At 42.8% G+C, this 20,908-nt stretch overlaps 1 protein-coding gene across 2 annotated transcripts; it reads left to right on the top strand.

Annotated features, from left to right (window-relative positions):
* Positions 1 to 23: 23 nt before the first annotated feature.
* On the top strand, positions 24 to 19,702 carry ift27 (intraflagellar transport 27 homolog (Chlamydomonas)). 2 transcript variants are annotated; one of them, XM_036949158.2, is made up of 7 exons: positions 24 to 197; positions 731 to 810; positions 17,363 to 17,422; positions 17,573 to 17,632; positions 18,642 to 18,759; positions 18,962 to 19,071; positions 19,223 to 19,702. In XM_036949158.2, exons 1-7 carry the CDS (start codon positions 164 to 166, stop codon positions 19,319 to 19,321), a joined length of 561 nt encoding a protein of 186 aa, XP_036805053.1. In that variant the 5' UTR covers positions 24 to 163; the 3' UTR covers positions 19,322 to 19,702. The 2 variants fall into 2 exon arrangements, with proteins under 2 accessions (XP_036805053.1, XP_090051663.1); XM_090195537.1 differs by lacking the exon at positions 18,642 to 18,759 and having other exon boundaries at positions 40 to 197.
* Positions 19,703 to 20,908: the final 1,206 nt, after the last annotated feature.

Raw genomic sequence — 20,908 nt, 5'->3', positions numbered from 1 at the left:
ACGTGCTTGTTGGTTGGATCAGTGAGAGCGTTTCTGCTCAGGTTGCTAGGAAACGCGTCGTGTCCATGTTGCCGAGGCGGAAGGAAGATTCTGTAGCTTAAAATTAAAAACACAAAGCAGTTTTGAAGATTCTGCTAATATATTTATTTGTTTGTACGCTGCCATGGTGAAATTAAGAGCAAGGTGCCTTCTTGTAGGTAAGATTTAGAAATGTATTCGTTGCTAAGAAGTTGATTTGGGAATGACAACGTCTGTACTGTAAAGATGTAACTGAGAGTTAGGCTAGCTTGCAAAACTTTGGATAGGACAGAGTAGCTAACTAGCTAAGTTAGAAAAGGCCCTAGATAGCTAACAGTTTTACAAGCATTTGCAAGTTACATAACTCTAGAATTACACGTTTGAGTAGAGTAAACATGGAAGAGACGTATGTAATTCTATCAATTCAATTTCAATTCATGGGGCTTTATTGTCATGGGAAACATGTTTACATTGCCAAAGCAAGTGAAATAGATCATAAACAAAAGTTAAATAAACAAAAAAACATTTACAGTAAACATTACACAAATGTCAAATGTCATATTATGTCTATATACAGTGTTGAAATGATGTGCAAATAGTTCAAGTACAAAAGGGAAAATAAATAAACATAAATATAGATTGTATTTACAATGGTGTTTGTTCATCTCTCTGTCTCTCTGACTCTCTCTCTCGCCACCCTTCCCCTCTTCAGGAGATCCAGCAGTGGGGAAAAGTGCTCTCTCTCAGATGTTCCGGAGTGATGGCGCACACTTCCAGAAGAACTACAGTATGGTGAGAAAATAACTTTGAGACACACACACACACACACACACACTGGCCTCTCTCTAGCCTGGTCTCCCAGAACTGTTTGTTTGTGCTCTTGCCAACTCAGATTCTTCACTTAAAATGTATGCCAAACAAAAACCATTGATTTCAAAGTTTAACAAATCATACAACTCTATGCACAAGGACTACTTTTAACAATATGTACTGAACATTTTACCAAAACACATTTACTGGAAGAACTGTGTTGATATTCCAACAACTGTTAAATATCTGCTCAGAATTATGATTCAATGATGTCTGCAGAAATTATGGGTTGTCAGCTATGACATGACTCATTGACCACACACACTGCATAACAACAACGCACTGGTGTGAGTGTGTGCGTTGTGACGCACCGGTCTAAGTGAACAGAGACAAATCAAATCACATTTTATTTGTCACATGCACCGAATACAACTTTAGTAGACTTTACTGTGAAATGCTCATCCCAACGATGCAGAGTAAAACAAATAATTGAAATACAAAGTAATAATAATAGTAACACAAGGAGTTAAATCCACTAGAATGGAGTTCTATACAGGGAGTATTAGTATTAGTATTAGTATTTGAGGTAGATACAGCTGAAGTCATTTTACATACACCTTAGCCAAATACATTTAAACTCAGTTTTCCACAATTCCTAAAATGTAATCCTTGCAAAAATTCCCTGTCTTAGGTCAGTTAGGATCACCACTTTATTTACAAAATGTGAAATCTCAGAATAATAGTAGAGAGAATGATTTATTTCAGCTTTTATTTCTTTCATCACATTCCCAGTGGTTCAGAAGTTTACATACAGTCAATTAGTATTTGGTAGCATTGCCTTTAAATTGTTTAACTTAGGTCAAATGTTTTGGGTAGCCTTCCACAAGCTTCCCACAGTAAGTTGGGTGAATTTTGGCCCATTTCTCCTGACAGAGCTGGTGTAACTTAGTCAGGTTTGTCGGCCTCCTTGCTCACACACACTTTTTCAGTTCTGCCCACACATTTTCTATAGGATTTGAGGTCAGGGCTTCGTGATGGCCACTCCAATACCTTGACTTTGTTGTCTTTAAGCCATTTTGCCACAACTTTGGAAGTATGCTTGGGGTCATTGTCCATTTGGAAGACCCATTTGCGACCAAGCTTTAACTTCCTGACTGATGTCTTGAGATGTTGCTTCAATATATCCACATCATTTTCCTACCTCATGATGCCATCTATTTTGTGATGTGCACCAGTCCCTCCTGCAGCAAAGCACCCCCACAACATGATGCTGCCACCCACGTGCTTCACGGTTGGGATGGTGTTCTTCGGCTTGCAAGCGTCCCCCTTTTTCCTCCAAACATAACGATGGTCATTATGGCCAAACAGTTCTATTTTTGTGTCATCAGACTAGAGGACATTTCTCCAAAAAGTACGATCTTTGTCCCCATGTGCAGTTGCAAACCGTAGTCTGGCTTTTTTTATTGCGGTTTTTGAGCAGTGGCTTCTTCCTTTCTGAGCAGCCTTTCAGGTTATGATGATATAAGACTTGTTTTACTGTGGATATAGATACTTTTGTACCTGTTTCCTCCAGCATCTTCACAATGCCCGTTGCTGCTGTTTTGGGATTGATTTGCACTTTTCGCACCAAAGTACGTTCATGTCTAGGAGACAGAACGCATCTCCTTCCTGAGTGGTATGATGGCTGCATGGTCCCACGGTGTTTATACTTGCGTACTATTGTTTGTACAGATGAACGTGATACCTTCAGGCGTTTGGAAATTGCTCCCAAGGATGAACCAGACTTGTGGAGGTCTACAACTTATTTTCTGAGGTCTTGTCTGATTTCTTTTGATTTTCCCATGATGTCATGCAAAGAGGCACTGAGTTTGAAGGTAGGCCTTGAAAAACATCCACAGGTACACCTCCAATTGATTCAAAGGATGTCAATTAGCCTATCAGAAGCTTCTAAAGACATGACATCATTTTCTGGAATTTTCCAAGCTGTTAAAGACACAATCACTGGAATTGTGATACATTGAATTATAAGTGAAATAATCTGTCTGTAAACAATTGTTGGAAAAATGACTTGTGTCATGCACAAAGTAGATGTCCTAACCGACTTGCCAAAACTATAGTTTGTTAACAAGAAATTTGTGGAGTGGTTGAAAAACGAGTTTTAATGACTCCAACCTAAGTGTATGTAAACTTCTGACTTCAACTGTATGTACATGGGTAAAGTGACTAGGCATGAGGATAGATAATAATACGAGTAAAATAAATAACAGAGTAGCTGCAACAATTTATGAGTGTAAAAGTGTGTGTGTGTGTGTGTTTGTGTGTGTGTGTGTGTGTGTGTGGGGGGGGTCTCTCTGTAAACTAGGGCACCAGTGAGGAGTTCCTACACTGGACGAGTTGTTACAGCTGTTGATAAGTCATTATAATAATCTGACAATGTTTTTCATGTCATTACATTAAGATATAAGGGGGGGGGGGGGTCAAATCAAATCAAATTTTATTTGTCACATACACATGGTTAGCAGATGTTAATGCGAGTGTAGCGAAATGCTTGTGCTTCTAGTTCCGACAATGCAGTAATAACAAGTAATCTAACTAACAATTCCAAAACTACTGTCTTGTACACAGTGTAAGGGGATAAAGAATATGTACATAAGGATATATGAATGAGTGATGGTACAGAGCAGCATAGGCAAGATACAGTAGATGGTATCGAGTACAGTATGTACAAATGAGATGAGTATGTAAACAAAGTGGCATAGTTTAAAGTGGCTAGTGATACATGTATTACATAAGGATACAGTCGATGATATAGAGTACAGTATATACGTATGCATGTGAGATGAATAATGTAGGGTAAGTAACATTATATAAGGTAGCATTGTTTAAAGTGGATCATAGCTATACAATTCACCAGTTTATTTAAAACCTATGTTTAACCCTTTCTCATGGTTGTCGTCTTGATGGATTTGTCCTAAATGGTGTGACATAAAACATGACTTTTCTGTCCTTGCGTTCATGTCAGTCTAAGTTGTTATATCATGTATTAACCATTAATCAGTTCAATCAGACATCGAACTTGAACCCTGTAAGAGTCCTGGATCTAGCTGTCAAACTGTTTTTTGTATAGTGATCTCAGAAATGCACTGCAACTACGTTAACATTGTGTGTCTCCTTATGTTACAGGGTGAAAACAGTTTTCATGGGCTCAACAAATCCCACATAGAATGCTTCTAACTGAAAGAATGATCATACCTTGATGCGTCAAACCTAAATTGAGGCTGTCATTAACATGGTTCTTCAATAGTTATGTATAATACATGTTGGATGCACATTTTTGGTGTCGAGCTGTTTAATTACGCCGTGATCAGTTCACACATCATCATCTGATCCAGGATGGAATATTCCGAATGACAGTCAAGTTACAAACAGCTGTTGTGATAGCCTATGTCATGCTACAACAGCCCAGGTGATGAACAGCTGTTGTGATAGCCTATGTCATGCTACAACAGCCCAGGTGATGAACAGCTGTTGTGATAACCTATGCCATGCTACAACAGCCCAGGTGATGAACAGCTGTTGTGATAGCCTATGCCATGCTACAACAGCCCAGGTGATGAACAGCTGTTGTGATAACCTATGCCATGCTACAACAGCCCAGGTGATGAACAGCTGTTGTGATGGCCTATGCCATGCTACAACAGCCCAGGTGATGAACAGCTGTTGTGATAGCCTATGCCATGCTACAACAGCCCAGGTGATGAACAGCTGTTGTGATAGCCTATGCCGTGCTACAACAGCCCAGGTGATGAACAGCTGTTGTGATAGCCTATGCCATGCTACAACAGCCCAGGTGATGAACAGCTTTTGTGATAGCCTATGCCATGCTACAACAGCCCAGGTGATGAACAGCTGTTGTGATTGCCTATGCCATGCTACAACAGCCCAGGTGATGAACAGCTGTTGTGATAGCCTATGCCATGCTACAACAGCCCAGGTGATGAACAGCTGTTGTGATAGCCTATGCCATGCTACAACAGCCCAGGTGATGAACAGCTGTTCTGATAACCTATGCCATGCTACAACAGCCCAGGTGATGAACAGCTGTTGTGATTGCCTATGCCATGCTACAACAGCCCAGGTGATGAACAGCTGTTGTGATAGCCTATGCCATGCTACAACAGCCCAGGTGACGAACAGCTGTTGTGATAGCCTATGCCATGCTACAACAGCCCAGGTGATGAACAGCTGTTGTGATAGCCTATGCCGTGCTACAACAGCCCAGGTGCTGAAAAAAAGGTGTTCCTGAGGAATGTCCAGAATGTTTTGGTGTCTCATTCCTTACTCCGGTGAAGACAGTTGTGTCTGGATTCACATTGGATCTATTATCCCTATAGCGAATCAATGTTTCTCGTCTGTTGTAGTTTTGTAGTCTGCTTGATTTACAGCAGGATGTCGTTAGATTTAACAGAGAAAGCATCAAGGTAATGAGTTTGTGTTTTCGTGTCTCAAACTGGACCCTTACTGTGCCTAATTGTGTAGGATAGGCGAGTGCGCAACACCCAACTCTATTCCTATGAATTACTCTGGATATAATGACAACAAATGACATAGCCTAGTGGGCTCATTCACAATATTTATTTTATTTCACCTTTATTTAACCAGGTAGGCAAGTTGAGAACAAGTTCTCATTTACAACTGCGACCTGGCCAAGATAAAGCAAAGCAGTTTGACACATACAACAACACAGAGTTACACATGGAGTAAAACAAACATACAGTCAATAATACAGTAGAAAAATAAGTCTATATACAATGTGAGCATGTGAGGTGAGATAAGGGAGGTAAAGGCAAAAAAAGGCCATGGTGGCAAAGTAAATACAATATAGCAAGTAAAACACTGGAATGGTAGATTTGCAGTGGAAGAATGTGCAAAGTAGAGATAGAAATAATGGGGTGCAAAGGAGCAAAATAAATACAGTAGGGAAAGGGGTAGTTGTTTGGGCTAAATTATAGGTGGGCTATGTACAGGTGCAGTAATCTGTGAGCTGCTCTGACAGCTGGTGCTTAAAGCTAGTGAGGGAGATAAGTGTTTCCAGTTTCAGAGATTTTTGTAGTTCGTTCCAGTCATTGGCAGCAGAGAACTGGAAGGAGAGGCGGCCAATGGAATAATTGGTTTTGGGGGTGACCAGAGAGATATACCTGCTGGAGCGCGTGCTACAGGTGGGTGCTGCTATGGTGACCAGCGAGCTGAGATAAGGGAGAACTTTACCTAGCAAGGTCTTGTAGATGACCTGGAGCCAGTGGGTTTGGCGACGAGTATGAAGCGAGGGCCAGCCAACGAGAGCGTACAGGTCGCAGTGGTGGGTAGTATATGGGGCTTTGGTGACCAAACAGATGGCACTGTGATAGACTGCATCCAATTTATTGAGTAGGGTATTTGGAGGCTATTTTGTAAATGACATCGCCAAAGTCGAGGATTGGTAGGATGGTCAGTTTTACAAGGGTATGTTTGGCAGCATGAGCTATGAGCTCGTAATGAAATAACATGACAAATACATTTTGGTTTCCATGTTACACCTGCAATTTTAAACAATACAAGGGGTTTGAAGTAGCCTAGTGGAACTTGGATCTCAGAAATTAATCATATCTAATGCGGGCTTCAACTTGGCTTTCCAAACAAATCCTTCCATTACAAAAGGAACCTGGCTTTCTAAAAACAGAGATGGTGAGGTTAATGCTACCGCTATTGATGGCTTTATTATGTGTGCCTGCGTAGGCCACAGAGTCTACAGAAACATCACTATTTATTTAGTCAGGACACATTATTCTCACACATTTTAGAATATAATAATAATGACAAAATCAATGCATTGGCAAGTCCTAAAACGTGTTATTCTGAAAGTGGTAATGGCATACTTTTGACACTTTTTGCATGCTTTTTGGGGGGTTGGCTGTGTGTGTGGGGGGGGGGGGGGGGGGGGTTCTATATTAAGCCCTATATGTACATAAATTAAAATGATTGCATTTGAGTAATTTAGCAGACGCTCTTATCCAGAGTGACTAACAGGAACGATTAGGTTTAAGTGCCTTGCTCAAGGGCACATCGACAGATATTTCATTTAGTCGGCTCGGGATTCAAACCAGCAACCTTTCGATTACTGGCCAAACGCTCTTATCAAATCGGCTACCTGCCACACAATTGTATAACAATGAGGTCCTTGAAAATTACAATGAAGTGCTTGAAAAAGTCCCTAAAACTAGTTGAATTTGACTTGTCAATGTCTGTATGAACCCTGCTTAAAGGATGAATAGTCCTAGGCCTATGTCGTGTCTTTGGCATCATTAAACTGAAGATGAATCTTTAGCAAATAACTCTCTGTAATTATTATTACGCGATTAAATTGATTAATCATGTAACTGTAATTAACTAGGAAGTACTAGGGGCACCAGATTATAAAGTTAGAATATTCCTAATATAACTTTCAGATATTTTCATATCTGATCAAAAGTCTTCTGACTAATGAATTCTTCTTTACCTCACGTTAGTCTCATTCCAAACGTCGTAAATTGTTGGTTATCTGCACGCACCCAGTCTTCACTATGAGTCATCCATACATCAATTGTCTTAAATAATTTATTTACTAACTAAGTAATTCACAGAAATGCATAAACAAACAGTAGATAGTTACAAGGAAATGATAATGCCGTTTCCCTAGTGGGATAAACCGATATCGCGGCTTGGTGGACACAAAGGGAAGTGGGGGTCAACTGAGATGAGACACTACAAAGTTGATCATTATAACAATTGAAATGCTAATCCTTTGCACATGAACTCTCACTCATTCGGGAATAATTGCAATCAATATATATATTTGCGCTCAGTGTGTCGTCGGGATCTCCGTTGAAAAGTTTGTTTCTGTTGGAGAGTCTGTCCGTCCTCTCTGTCGCGGTTAGAATGGATTGTTCAGAGTGGCATTCATTCATGTCGTTATAGAATAGATGTTTCGGCGGTTGTCAGTCTTCGCGTTCAATGATACCGAATTCCTAGCTGCAGATTAGTAATTCATATCAAAGACTTGTTCTTATTCTGTCGGTATCGATAGTCTAAGAGTTTAACCACGTGGGATGGTTAAAAGATTCAGCAGTCTGGTCTCAAACCTTGGCCCTCTCGTTATCGAGGTAAGCTGGTCTGCAACCTTTGTCCTCTCGTAATTGAGAGAAACATGGTCTGTTGAGAAATTCTCAAGGTGGGGGTTTTATTCGGGAAGAGCAGAAAGGGGCCTGGCCCATGACGCCAGACCATAACTGTGATCATGGGCGGTCCTCTGATTTAGTTAAACTCCAAAGGGAATTGGAGTTTCCTTCATTAAACAGTCCAAAATCCCATTAGACAATTTCGCAAACAGTATCATCCTCACTCATTCATCTTATACAAAAATGAGATGTAAGCCTCATATCTGAGGTTATTGTATAAACAGCATTATGGTTATGTGGCCGTATTGTCTCCCATGAGTTTCACAAAATTGTACCAAACGGACCAATTCGTAGCTATATTCATCACCGATCTTTTATACCTTCTCCAGAACATAAATGTTGTTCGGACCTCAAGTTCTGTGAGGTGGAAGAAATTCCTTTGTTCTCTCTATGAAAACTCACTCTCTCTCTATACTGTGGCCATGAGGAGATAATCTCCTCCAGGAATTTACGACGTGAGGTCACAGCAGCCTAAGTGTAGGAGACAGAGAGAGGGAGATGGTGCTCGCTGTACCCAAAGAGGACAACGCCATGACACCTATGTTGTTGTAAGTGGACGTATGGGACAATTTCCATATATATTCCTCTAAGTACACATGTGGAACTGCATAAAAATGATTAACATTTTGAAATGTTGATCCCAAAGTCACACATTGCATTCCATTTTTTATGGAAATACTCATATACAGTTTAGTAGTGTGCATAAAGTCAGTGCAGATAGGTTCAGTGCAGATAGTCTGGGTAACCATTTAATGAACTGTTTTGGAGTCTGATGTCTATTTAGGGGTTAGAAGCTGTAGCCGATGCTCCGGTACCATTTGCCGGACAGTGTCAGATTGAACAGTCTATGGCATGGGTGGTTGAAGTCTGACAATTTTCCAGTCCTTTCTCTGACACTGCCTGATATAGAGGTCCTGGATGGCAGGGAGCTTGGCCTCAGTGATGTACTGAGCTGTCCACACCACCCTCTGTAGTGATTTGCGTTCGAGGTCGCTGCATTTGCCATACCAAGCGGTGATGCAGCCAGTCAAGATGCTCTCAATGGTGCAGCTGTATAACTTTTTGAGGATCTGAGGGCTCATGCCAAATCTTTTCTGCCTCCTGAGGGGGAAGATGCACTGCCGTGCCCTCTTCACGACTGTGTGGAACATGATAATTCATTAGTGATGTGGACACTAAGAAACTTGAAGCTCTCGACCCGCTCCACTACAGCTCCGTCAAAGTGAAGAGATCACTTTGGGGAACATTATTATGATACAACACACACGTACGCACGCACGCACAGCATGTGAATGTTACCCAGACTCCAACTAACTGGGTTCAGTCTGTTGGACTAAAGGTTATAGGCAGACAGACAGACAGACAGGAAGCAGCATCCGGTCCGCAGCCATTCCATTCTCCTCACGTTCTCTTCCTCTCAAATGTCAGACGGCCTGTTAGGTTACCTACCAACCAATCTGATCCGCAATTTATTCCGGACAGTCTCTCTCTCTCACTCACTCACTCACTCACACACACACACACGCACACACACACACAATTCACAACACACCCAACCAAGCTTTATGTATTCTGTACAGGCTCTCATTGACATTCCACTGAGAGAGAGCCTTCCCAATTCCCATGATGCATCACATCAGCTCATTACTCCGTCTCCGTATTAGCTGGTTGGAATATCGCTGAGGAAGAGTGTGTGGGCGTGCGTGCACAGTTGGATGCAGTCTTTTGTGTGTGTGTGTGTGTGTGTGGAGGTGGGCTGCAGTCTTGCACACAAATCAAATTGTATTGGTAACATACACATATGTAGCAGGTGTTATTGCGGGTATAGCGAAATGCTTATGTTCCTAGCTCCAACAGTGAAGTAATATCTGGCATTATAAAACAATACACACAATCTAAAGTAAAATAATGTAATTAAGAAATATAGAAATATTAGGATGAGCAATGCCAGAGTCCGGAATATAAATATAGATGTATATGATGGGATGTATAGACATGGACAGTATCTCAATAGAATGTGTTGTATGTATGTAGAATATGTAGGATAGAATATGTCGTATACACAGTCATGGCCAAAAGTTTTGAGAATGACACAAATATTAATTTCCACAAGGTTTGCTGCTTCAGTGTCTTTAGATATTTTTGTCAGATGTTACTATGGAATACTGAAGTATAATTACAAGCATTTCATAAGTGTCAAAGGCTTTTATTGACAATTACATGAAGTTGATGCAAAAACTCAATATTTGCAGTGTTGACCCTTCTTTTTCAAGACCTCTGCAATCTGCCCTGGCATGCTGTCAATTAACTTCTGGGCCACATCCTGACTGGTGGCAGCCCATTCTTGCATAATCAATGCTTGGAGTTTGTGGGTTTTTGTTTGTCCACCAGCCTCTTGAGGATTGACCACAAGTTCTCAATGGGATTAAGGTCTGGGGGGTTTCCTGGCCATGGACCCAAAATATTGATGTTTTGTTCCCCAAGCCACTTAGTTATCACTTTTGCCTTATGGCAAGGTGCTCCATCATGCTGGAAAAGGCATTGTTCGTCACCAAACTGTTCCTGGATGGTTTGGAGAAGTTGCTCTCGGAGGATATGTTGGTACCATTCTTTATTCATGGGTGTGTTCTTAGGCAAAATTGTGAGTCAGCCCACTCCCTTGGCTGAGAAGCAACCCCACACATGAATGGTCTCAGGATGCTTTACTGTTGGCATGACACAGGACTGATGGTAGCGCTCACCTTGTCTTCTCCGGACAAGCTTTTTTCCGGATGCCCCAAACAATCGGAATGACTTTACCCCAGAAAATGACTTTACCCCAGTCCTCAGCAGTCCAATCCCTGTACCTTTTGTAGAATATCAGTCTGTCCCTGATGTTTTTCCTGGTGAGAAGTGGCTTCTTTGCTGCACTTCTTGACACCAGGCCATCCTCCAAAAGTCTTCGCCTCACTGTGCGTGCTGATGCACTCACACCTGCCTGCTGCCATTCCTGAGCAAGCTCTGTACTGGTGGTGCCCCGATTCCGCAGCTGAATCAACTTCAAGAGACGGTCCTGACGCTTGTTGGACATTCTTGGGCGCCCGGAAGCCTTCTTCACAACAATTGAATCGCTCTCCTTGAAATTCTTGATGATCCGATAAATGGTTGATTTAGGTGCAATCTTACTGTCAGCAATACCCTTGCCTGTGAAGCCCTTTTTGTGCAAAGCAATGATGATGGAATGTGTTTCCTTGCAGATAACCATGGTTGACAGAGGAAGAACAATGATTCCAAGCACCACCCTCCTTTTGAAGCTTCCAGTCTGATATTTGAACTCAATCAGTATGACAGAGTGATCTCCAGCCTTGTCCTCATCAACACTCACACCTGTGTTAACGAGATAATCACTGACATGATGTCAGCTTGTCCTTTTGTGGCAGGGCTGAAATGCAGTGGAAATGTTTTTTGGGGGGATTCAGCTCATTTGCATGGCAAAGAGGGACTTTGCAATTAATTGCAATTCGTCTGATCACTCTTCATAACATTCTGGAGTATATGCAAATTGCCATCATTCAAAATGAGGCAGCAGACTTTGAAAATTAATATTTGTGTCATTCTGGAAACTTTTGGCCACGACTGTACAGTTGAAGTCGGAAGTGTACATACATGTTAGCCAAATACATTTAAACTCAGTTTTTCACAATTCTTGAAATTGAATCTGAGTAAAAAATCCCTCTTAGGTCAGTTAGGATCAACACTTTATTTTAAAAATGTGAAATGTCAGAATAATAGTTGAGAGAATGCTTTTATTTATTTCATCACTTTCCCAGAGGGTTAGAAGTTTACATACATTAGCCCATTCCTCCTGACAGAGCTGGTGTAACTGAGTCAGGTTTGTAGGCCTCCTTGCTCGCGCACGCCTTTTCAGTTCTGCCTGCCATCCAGGACCTCTACACCAGGCGGTGTCAGAGGAAGGCCCTAAAAATTGTCAAAGACCCCAGCCACCCCAGTCATAGACTGTTCTCTCTACTACCGCATGGCAAGCGGTACCGGAGTGCCAAGTCTAGGACAAAAAGGCTTCTCAACAGTTTTTACCCCCAAGCCATAAGAATCCTGAACAGGTAATCAAATGGTTACCTGGACTATTTGCATTGTGTGCCTCCCCAAACCCTCTTTTTATTTTTACGCTGCTGCTACAATATTTGCATTGTCACTTTAACTATACATTCATGTACATACTAACCCAATTGGGCCAACCAACCAGTGCTCCCGCACATTGGCTAACCGGGCTATCTGCATTGTGTCCCGCCACCCACCAACCCCTCTTTTACACTACTGCTACTCTCTGTTCATCATATATGCATAGTCACTTTAACCATATCTGCATGTACATACTACCTCAATCAGCCTGACTAACCGGTGTCTGTATGTAGCCTCGACTTCAGTGTTATGTGTGTAAGTTAGTCATGCTCCAAGACTTGGGCTCAGATGAGTAGAGCAGTGAGCAGTGCAGTGTTTGACAGTGGTGGAAAAAGTACCAAATTGTCATACTTCTGTAAAAGTATAGATTCCTTAATAGAAAGTTACTCAAGTAAAAGTGAAAGTCGCCCAGTAAAATACTACTTGAGTAAAAGTCAAAAAATATTTGTTTTTAAATATACTTAAGTATCATAAGTAAATGTAATTGGTCAAATATACGTATACATTTCAAAAGTAGAAGTAAAAGTATGAATGATTTAAACGCAAAGCAGACGACACCATTTTCTTGTTTTTTAAATGTACGGATAGCCAGGGGCCCACTCCAACACTCAGACATTATTTACAGATAGCCAGGGGCACACTCCAACACTCAGACATTATTTACAGATAGCCAGGGGCCCACTCCAACACTCAGACATTATTTACAGATAGCCAGGGGCACACTCCAACACTCAGACATTATTTACAGATAGCCAGGGGCCCACTCCAACACTCAGACATTATTTACAGATAGCCAGGGGCCCACTCCAACACTCAGACATTATTTACAGATAGCCAGGGGCACACTCCAACACTCAGACATTATTTACAGATAGCCAGGGGCACACTCCAACACTCAGACATTATTTACAGATAGCCAGGGGCCCACTCCAACACTCAGACATTATTTACAGATAGCCAGGGGCACACTCCAACACTCAGACATTATTTACAGATAGCCAGGGGCACACTCCAACACTCAGACATTATTTACAGATAGCCAGGGGCACACTCCAACACTCAGACATTATTTACAGATAGCCAGGGGCCCACTCCAACACTCAGACATTATTTACAGATAGCCAGGGGCACACTCCAACACTCAGACATTATTTACAGATAGCCAGGGGCACACTCCAACACTCAGACATCATTTACAGATAGCCAGGGGCACACTCCAACACTCAGACATTATTTACAGATAGCCAGGGGCACACTCCAACACTCAGACATTATTTACAGATAGCCAGGGGCACACTCCAACACTCAGACATTATTTACAGATAGCCAGGGGCACACTCCAACACTCAGACATTATTTACAGATAGCCAGGGGCCCACTCCAACACTCAGACATTATTTACAGCTAGCCAGGGGCACACTCCAACACTCAGACATTATTTACAGATAGCCAGGGGCACACTCCAACACTCAGACATTATTTACAGATAGCCAGGGGCACACTCCAACACTCAGACATTATTTACAGATAGCCAGGGGCACACTCCAACACTCAGACATTATTTACAGATAGCCAGGGGCCCACTCCAACACTCAGACATTATTTACAGATAGCCAGGGGCACACTCCAACACTCAGACATTATTTACAGATAGCCAGGGGCACACTCCAACACTCAGACATTATTTACAGATAGCCAGGGGCACACTCCAACACTCAGACATTATTTACAGATAGCCAGGGGCACACTCCAACACTCAGACATTATTTACAGATAGCCAGGGGCACACTCCAACACTCAGACATTATTTACAGATAGCCAGGGGCACACTCCAACACTCAGACATTATTTACAGATAGCCAGGGGCCCACTCCAACACTCAGACATTATTTACAGATAGCCAGGGGCACACTCCAACACTCAGACATTATTTACAGATAGCCAGGGGCACACTCCAACACTCAGACATTATTTACAGATAGCCAGGGGCACACTCCAACACTCAGACATTATTTACAGATAGCCAGGGGCACACTCCAACACTCAGACATTATTTACAGATAGCCAGGGACACACTCCAACACTCAGACATTATTTACAGATAGCCAGGGGCACACTCCAACACTCAGACATTATTTACAGATAGCCAGGGGCACACTCCAACACTCAGACATTATTTACAGATAGCCAGGGGCACACTCCAACACTCAGACATTATTTACAGATAGCCAGGGGCACACTCCAACACTCAGACATTATTTACAGATAGCCAGGGGCACACTCCAACACTCAGACATTATTTACAGATAGCCAGGGGCACACTCCAACACTCAGACATTATTTACAGATAGCCAGGGACACACTCCAACACTCAGACATTATTTACAGATAGCCAGGGGCACACTCCAACACTCAGACATGATTTACAGATAGCCAGGGGCACACTCCAACACTCAGACATTATTTACAAAAGATGATTTTGTGTTTAGTGAGTCCGCCAGACCATAAGCAGTAGGGATTACCATGTGTTCTCTTGATAAGTGCGTGAATTTCACAATTATCCGGTCCTGCTAAGCATTCAAAATGTAACAATACCTTTTGGTTGCCAGGGAAAATGTATGGAGTTAAAAGTACAATGTTTTCTATATGAATGTAGTGAAGTAAAAGTTGTCAAAAATCTAAATAGTAAAGTACGTATACCCAAATAACTACTTAAGTAGTACTTTAAAGTATTTTTTACTTACGTACTTTAAACCACTGGTGCTTGGTCCAAATGGCACCCTATTCCCTATCTACCCCATAAGGCTTTGGACAAAAATAGTGCACTATATAGGGAATAGGGTGCCATTTGGAAAGGAACTTCAGTGATTATAATATATATAATATAGATCAATATATGCCATTTATCCAAAGCGACTTACAGTCATGCGTGCATATATTTTAGGTATGAGTGGTCTCGGGAATCGAACCTACTACCCTGCTGTTGCAAGTGCCATGCTAGTACCAACTGAGCTACAAAGGACCAAATGAAAATACTACCTTCCTTTTTTTCTTCAAGGTTATCACAGATCTAGAACTGGATAGGTGTCGTGTGTCAAAGTACACACACACACCAGGGCTGCACTATATGGGAAAAAAATATTATTTGTATTTTTTTACTAAGTATTACGATTAGGATTTGACGTGCAATACAGTGCCTCGCAAAAGTATTCATCCCCCTTGGCGTTTTTCCTATTTTGTTGCATTACAACCTGTAATTTGAATGGATTTTTATTTGGATTTCATGTAATGGACATACACACATTAGTGCAAATTGGTGAAGTGAAAAAAATATATATACTGTATATAATGTATATGTTTTTAAGTGGAAAAGTGGTGCGTGCATATGTATTCACCCCCTTTACTATGAAGACACTAAATAAGATCAGGTGCAACCCATTACCTTCATAAGTCACATAATTAGTTAAATAAAGTCCCCCTTTGTGCAATCTTAGTGTCACATGATCTGTCACATGATCTCAGTATATATACACCTGTTCTGAAAGGCCCCAGAGTCTGCAAGACCACCAAGCATGCGGCACCAGGAAGACCAAGAAGCTCTCCAAACAGGTCAGGGAGTTGTGGAGAAGTACAGATCAGGGTTGGGTTATATGAAAATATCAGAAACTTTGAACATCCCACGGAGCACCATTAAATCCATTATTTAAAAATGGAAAGAATATGGGACCACAACAAACCTGACAAGAGAGGGCCGCCCACCAAAACCCACGGACCAGGCAAGGAAGGCATTAATCAGAGAGGCAACAAAGAGATCAAAGATAACCCTGAAGGAGCTGTAAAAGCTCCACAGCGGAGATTGGAGTATCTGTCCATAGGACCACTTTAAGCTGTACACTCCACAGAGCTGGACTTTATGGAAGAGTGTCCAGAAAAAAACCATTGCTTAAAGAAAAAAAATGAGCAAACACGTTTGGTGTTCGCCAAAAGGCATGTAGGAGACTCCCCAAACATATGGAAGAAGGTACTCTGGTCAGATGAGACTAAAATTGAGCTTTTTGGCCATTAAGGAAAATGCAAACCCAACACCTCTCATCACCCCGAGAACAACATCATGCTGTGGGGATGTTTTTCATCAGCAGGGACTGGGAAACTGTTCAGAATTGAAGGAATGATGGATGGCGCTAAATACAGAAAAATTATTGAGGGAAACCTGTTTCAGTCTTCCAGGGGTTTGAGACTGGGACAGAGGTTCACCTTCCAGCAGGACAATGGCCCTAAGCATACTGATAAAGCAACACGAGTGGTTTAAGGGGAAACATTTAAATGTCTTGGAATAGCCTAGTCAAAGCCCAGACCTCAATCCAATTGAGAATCTGTGGTATGACATAAAGATTGCTGTACACCAGTGGAACTCATCCAACTTGAAGGAGCTGGAGCAGTTTAGCCTTGAAGAATGGGCATAAATCCCAGTGGCTCGATGTGCCAAGCTTATAGAGACATACCCCAACAGTCTTGCAGATGTAATTGCTGGATGGGTGGTTGGGTGGGGGGAGGTGAACACTTTCGCAATCCACTGTATAAATCAAAACACTTGGGTGGAGTGTTGGGATCCTAGAAATAGAATGATTTATATTAAGAAGAAAAGTGGAAAGCAGCATCGTTCTTGTTTGGAACAATCTGTTGACTGGATTTGACCCAGCAGAACAGAATGTATAGTGAATCTAACAGCGAGGGGGAGGAGTGGTGCTGCTTGAGTGACAAGGCTAGTTGTGTGTCGGAGGCAAGCGGAGTAAAAACACCAAAACTATAAATTAGGGCGGTGTGCAGCCTTAAAACACACCCACCCACTCTTCCTCCGCTTCCTGTGTCAAAATACGTTTACGTTGTTGTGTGGTTGTTTTGTGATGATTGGGTTTACGTTGTTGTGTGGTTGTTTTGTGATGATTGGGTTTACGTTGTTGTGTGGTTATTTTACGATGGTTGCGTTGTGGTTGTGTGATGATGGCTGGTTGTAGGTTGTTGCGTGATGATGGTTGGATTTAGGTTGTGTTGTGCCTGTTGTGTGATGGTTGGGCTTAGGTTGTTGTGTGGTTGTTTTCTAGACGGCTGGAGTGGAACTGGTTGTGAAGTCAGTGAACATCCCAGAGACCAGCGACAGTGTGGTGAGTACACGCTCCCTAGACTGACTCCCACACTCCCTCTATATTGGCTAGAAGCTAGGCTGTTTACAGAAGCCACCAATCTGGAGTTGTTTCATACCGAAAATAACTTTGTGATGATTGACAGTATTTCTCTTTCTCTCTCCCTCTCAGGAACTGTACATCTTTGACTCTGCCGGGAGGGAAACCTTTGTTGAAGCATGTGAGAAGTTGGTGAGGCCCACTACTTATCTACTCTTCAAAGTTACAAAGGATTCACGACTTTACCTCTTCCCTCTCTCATCCCTCTCTCTTCACATCTCTCTTCCCTCTCTCATCCCTCTCTCTTCACATCTCTCTTCCCTCTCTCATCCCTCTCTCTTCACATCTCTCTTCACATCTCTCTTCCCTCTCTCTTCACATCTCTCTTCCCTCTCTCATCCCTCTCTCTTCACATCTCTCTTCCCTCTCTCTTCACATCTCTCTTCCCTCTCTCATCCCTCTCTTCACATCTCTCATACCTCTCTCTTCACATCTCTCTTCCCTCTCTCATCCCTCTCTCTTCACATCTCTCTTCCCTCTCTCATCCCTCTCTTCACATCTCTCTTCCCTCTCTCTTCACATTTCTCTTCCCTCTCTCATCCCTCTCTCTTCACATCTCTCTTCCCTCTCTCTTCACATCTCTCTTCACATCTCTCTTCCCTCTCTCTTCACATCTCTCTTCCCTCTCTCATACCTCTCTCTTCACATCTCTCTTCCCTCTCTCATCCCTCTCTCTTCACATCTCTCATCCCTCTCTTCACATCTCTCTTCCCTCTCTCTTCACATCTCTCTTCCCTCTCTCATCCCTCTCTTCACATCTCTCTTCACATCTCTCTTCCCTCTCTCATCCCTCTCTCTTCACATCTCTCTTCCCTCTCTCATCCCTCTCTTCACATCTCTCTTCCCTCTCTCTTCACATTTCTCTTCCCTCTCTCATCCCTCTCTCTTCACATCTCTCTTCCCTCTCTCTTCCCTCTCTCTTCACATCTCTCTTCACATCTCTCTTCACATCTCTCTTCCCTCTCTCATACCTCTTTCTTCCTCTCTCTTTTGCTGAATGTTAAATGAATGCAATATTCAATGTTTCCACCCCCCTCTTTCACCCTCCATCACCGCCTCTCGATCTCTCTCTCTTTCACTCCCCCTTCTTTCGCCCTCTCTCACCCCCTCTCTCCACATCCCTCCCTCTATCCCTCTACAGTGGGGCCAGCCGTCTGTGTTGTGTCTGGTGTTTGACGTGAGCAGTGAGCTGTCATTCAGTAACTGTGGTCGCTGGCTGGAGAGGGTCAGGGCCCACTGCCAGGGTCTGCACATCCCAGGTACCACACACCTCAGCTCTGACCCCCTGTATCTGGAGGTACTTGATCTTAGTATGTGTGTGTGTGTGTGTGTGTGTGTGTGTGTGTGTGTGTGTGTGTGTGTGTGTGTGTGTGTGTGTGTGTGTGTGTGTGTGTGTGTGTGTGTGTGTGTGTGTGTGTGTGTGTGTGTGTTTGTTGTTGTTGTTGTTGTTGTGACGTTCAGGTGTGTTGGTGGGTAACAAGTCGGACCTGTCCTCGCGGAAGGAGGTGGAGACCTCGGTGGCCCAGGAGTGGGCCCAAAGCCAGGGGCTGCAGTACCACGAGACGTCCGCTGTGAGTGCACCCACACCTGGACACAACAGACAAGCTCATAGGCTTCTGGAGCCAAAGTGCCAACACCAAGTCCAAAAACAGTATACCCTCTAACAAAGCGATGATTAAAATGTTTCTCATTCTGTGTGTGTGTATGGCATCTGTATTGCAGAAGGAGATGGAGAACTGTGAAGCTCCCTTTCTGAGTCTAGCCCAGCTGTTCCACGCTCTCTACCAAGACAGACTACAGACCATACAGAATCTGGCCTAACATTCTAATACCTGGCCTAACATTCTAGAATCTGGCCTAACATTCTAGAACCTGGCCTAACATTCTAGAGCCTGGCCTAACATTCTAGAACCGGGCCTAACATTGTAGAACCTGCAGAATAGAATCTGGCCTAACACATATAAATATCTATTATATTGTATATATTCTGTTTCTATGGCCTCTAGAAAGGATATATGGATTATATTTCTATGGATTCTAGGACCTGGCCCAATGTTCTAGAACTTGGCCCAACATTCCCTAAGTGAAAAATACTGCCTCTGACAGTGAGACATCCACCTTACATTGGGGTGGAGATTAAGATGAAACTGTATGCAGGAGAACATGATAACTTGTATTAAAGTTTGTGATTTCTGTACAGTATTCTGATTGCTAGAGTTTTGCATATGGGGGACCTTTCCATCCCTCTCTCCCTCCATCACCCACTCTCTCTCTCCTTTACTCTCTTCTCTCCATCCCTCTCTCCCTCCATCACCCACTCTCTCCTCTCCATCCCTCTCTCTCTCCATCACCCACTCTCTCTCCTTTACTCTCTCCTCTCCATCCCTCTCTCCCTCCATCACCCACTCTCTCTCTCCTTTACTCTCTCCTCTCCATCCCTCTCTCCCTCCATCACCCACTCTCTCTGTCTCTCTCTACCCCCCGCCCCTCCTCTCTCCATCTGTCTCTCTTTCTGCATTTGCAGCTGGAGACCTTCACATAATTTCCATCATTTCCAAACCCGTTTGTTGTTTATTCGTTAACAACCCTGTAATTACTGTTTTAATGACCCTCCTCTCATTGTAACGGGGTCAGACCCACTGCCTATTATAGCCTCTCATGTCTAACACACACACACACACACACACACACTATGCTACGAGGCCTCTATTGAACTAGGCTGACAGTCCGCCTCAAAGCCACTCATTCATGGTGATTGAATCTCATATTATGACCCGCATTAAAATAGACTGCTGCCTTGGAATTCTGTTCCCATAACTACTGAGGGTATAATGACATGTTGAGGGTTATTAGTTATGCCACTGTTATGGTAACTGTTGTTTTAATACAGTATGTGGGTTTATGGTTTAGTCTTTAATGTTAAATATATGGTTAATCTGTAGCGAACTATGCCATCTTAAATAAAATGACATTTAATAGATGCAATCTTAAATATATTATAAATATTGATTGGTTTTCTAGTGTAAAATAGAGAGCCATGATGAGTTGGGGGGAGGATTTAAGTAGTCGGTTCCACACATTGACAGACAGTTGTTGAAATTGGGGTCAAACCAATGTCCTTGCTTTGTAAATGTGTGTGAGAGAGAGAGATTGGATATTGGTTCTGGCATGGCATGGGGTAGAGTTTGGCTGCGTTGTGCCCAGTCTGGCTTGGTGTGTGTGTGTGTGTGTTGGCATGATGTGTGCGTAAACCAGGGTGCCTGACTGAGACAGACTGGCCTAGCAGGGTGGAGGGGGACCCCTCACCACAGAAGTTTGGCATGGAGAGACAGGGGGAGTCATGAATACACACACACACACAGGTTTAGTGGAAGGGCACCGTCTGGGACAGGGAATTTCCTGACAGAC

The sequence above is a fragment of the Oncorhynchus mykiss genome, chromosome 13, assembly GCF_057628025.1.
Source record: "Oncorhynchus mykiss isolate SJ-2025 chromosome 13, ASM5762802v1, whole genome shotgun sequence".
Lineage (NCBI taxonomy): Eukaryota > Metazoa > Chordata > Actinopteri > Salmoniformes > Salmonidae > Oncorhynchus > Oncorhynchus mykiss.
The sequence above is the reverse complement of the archived record's forward strand: the minus strand, read 5'-3'. Positions and strand labels throughout refer to the sequence as shown.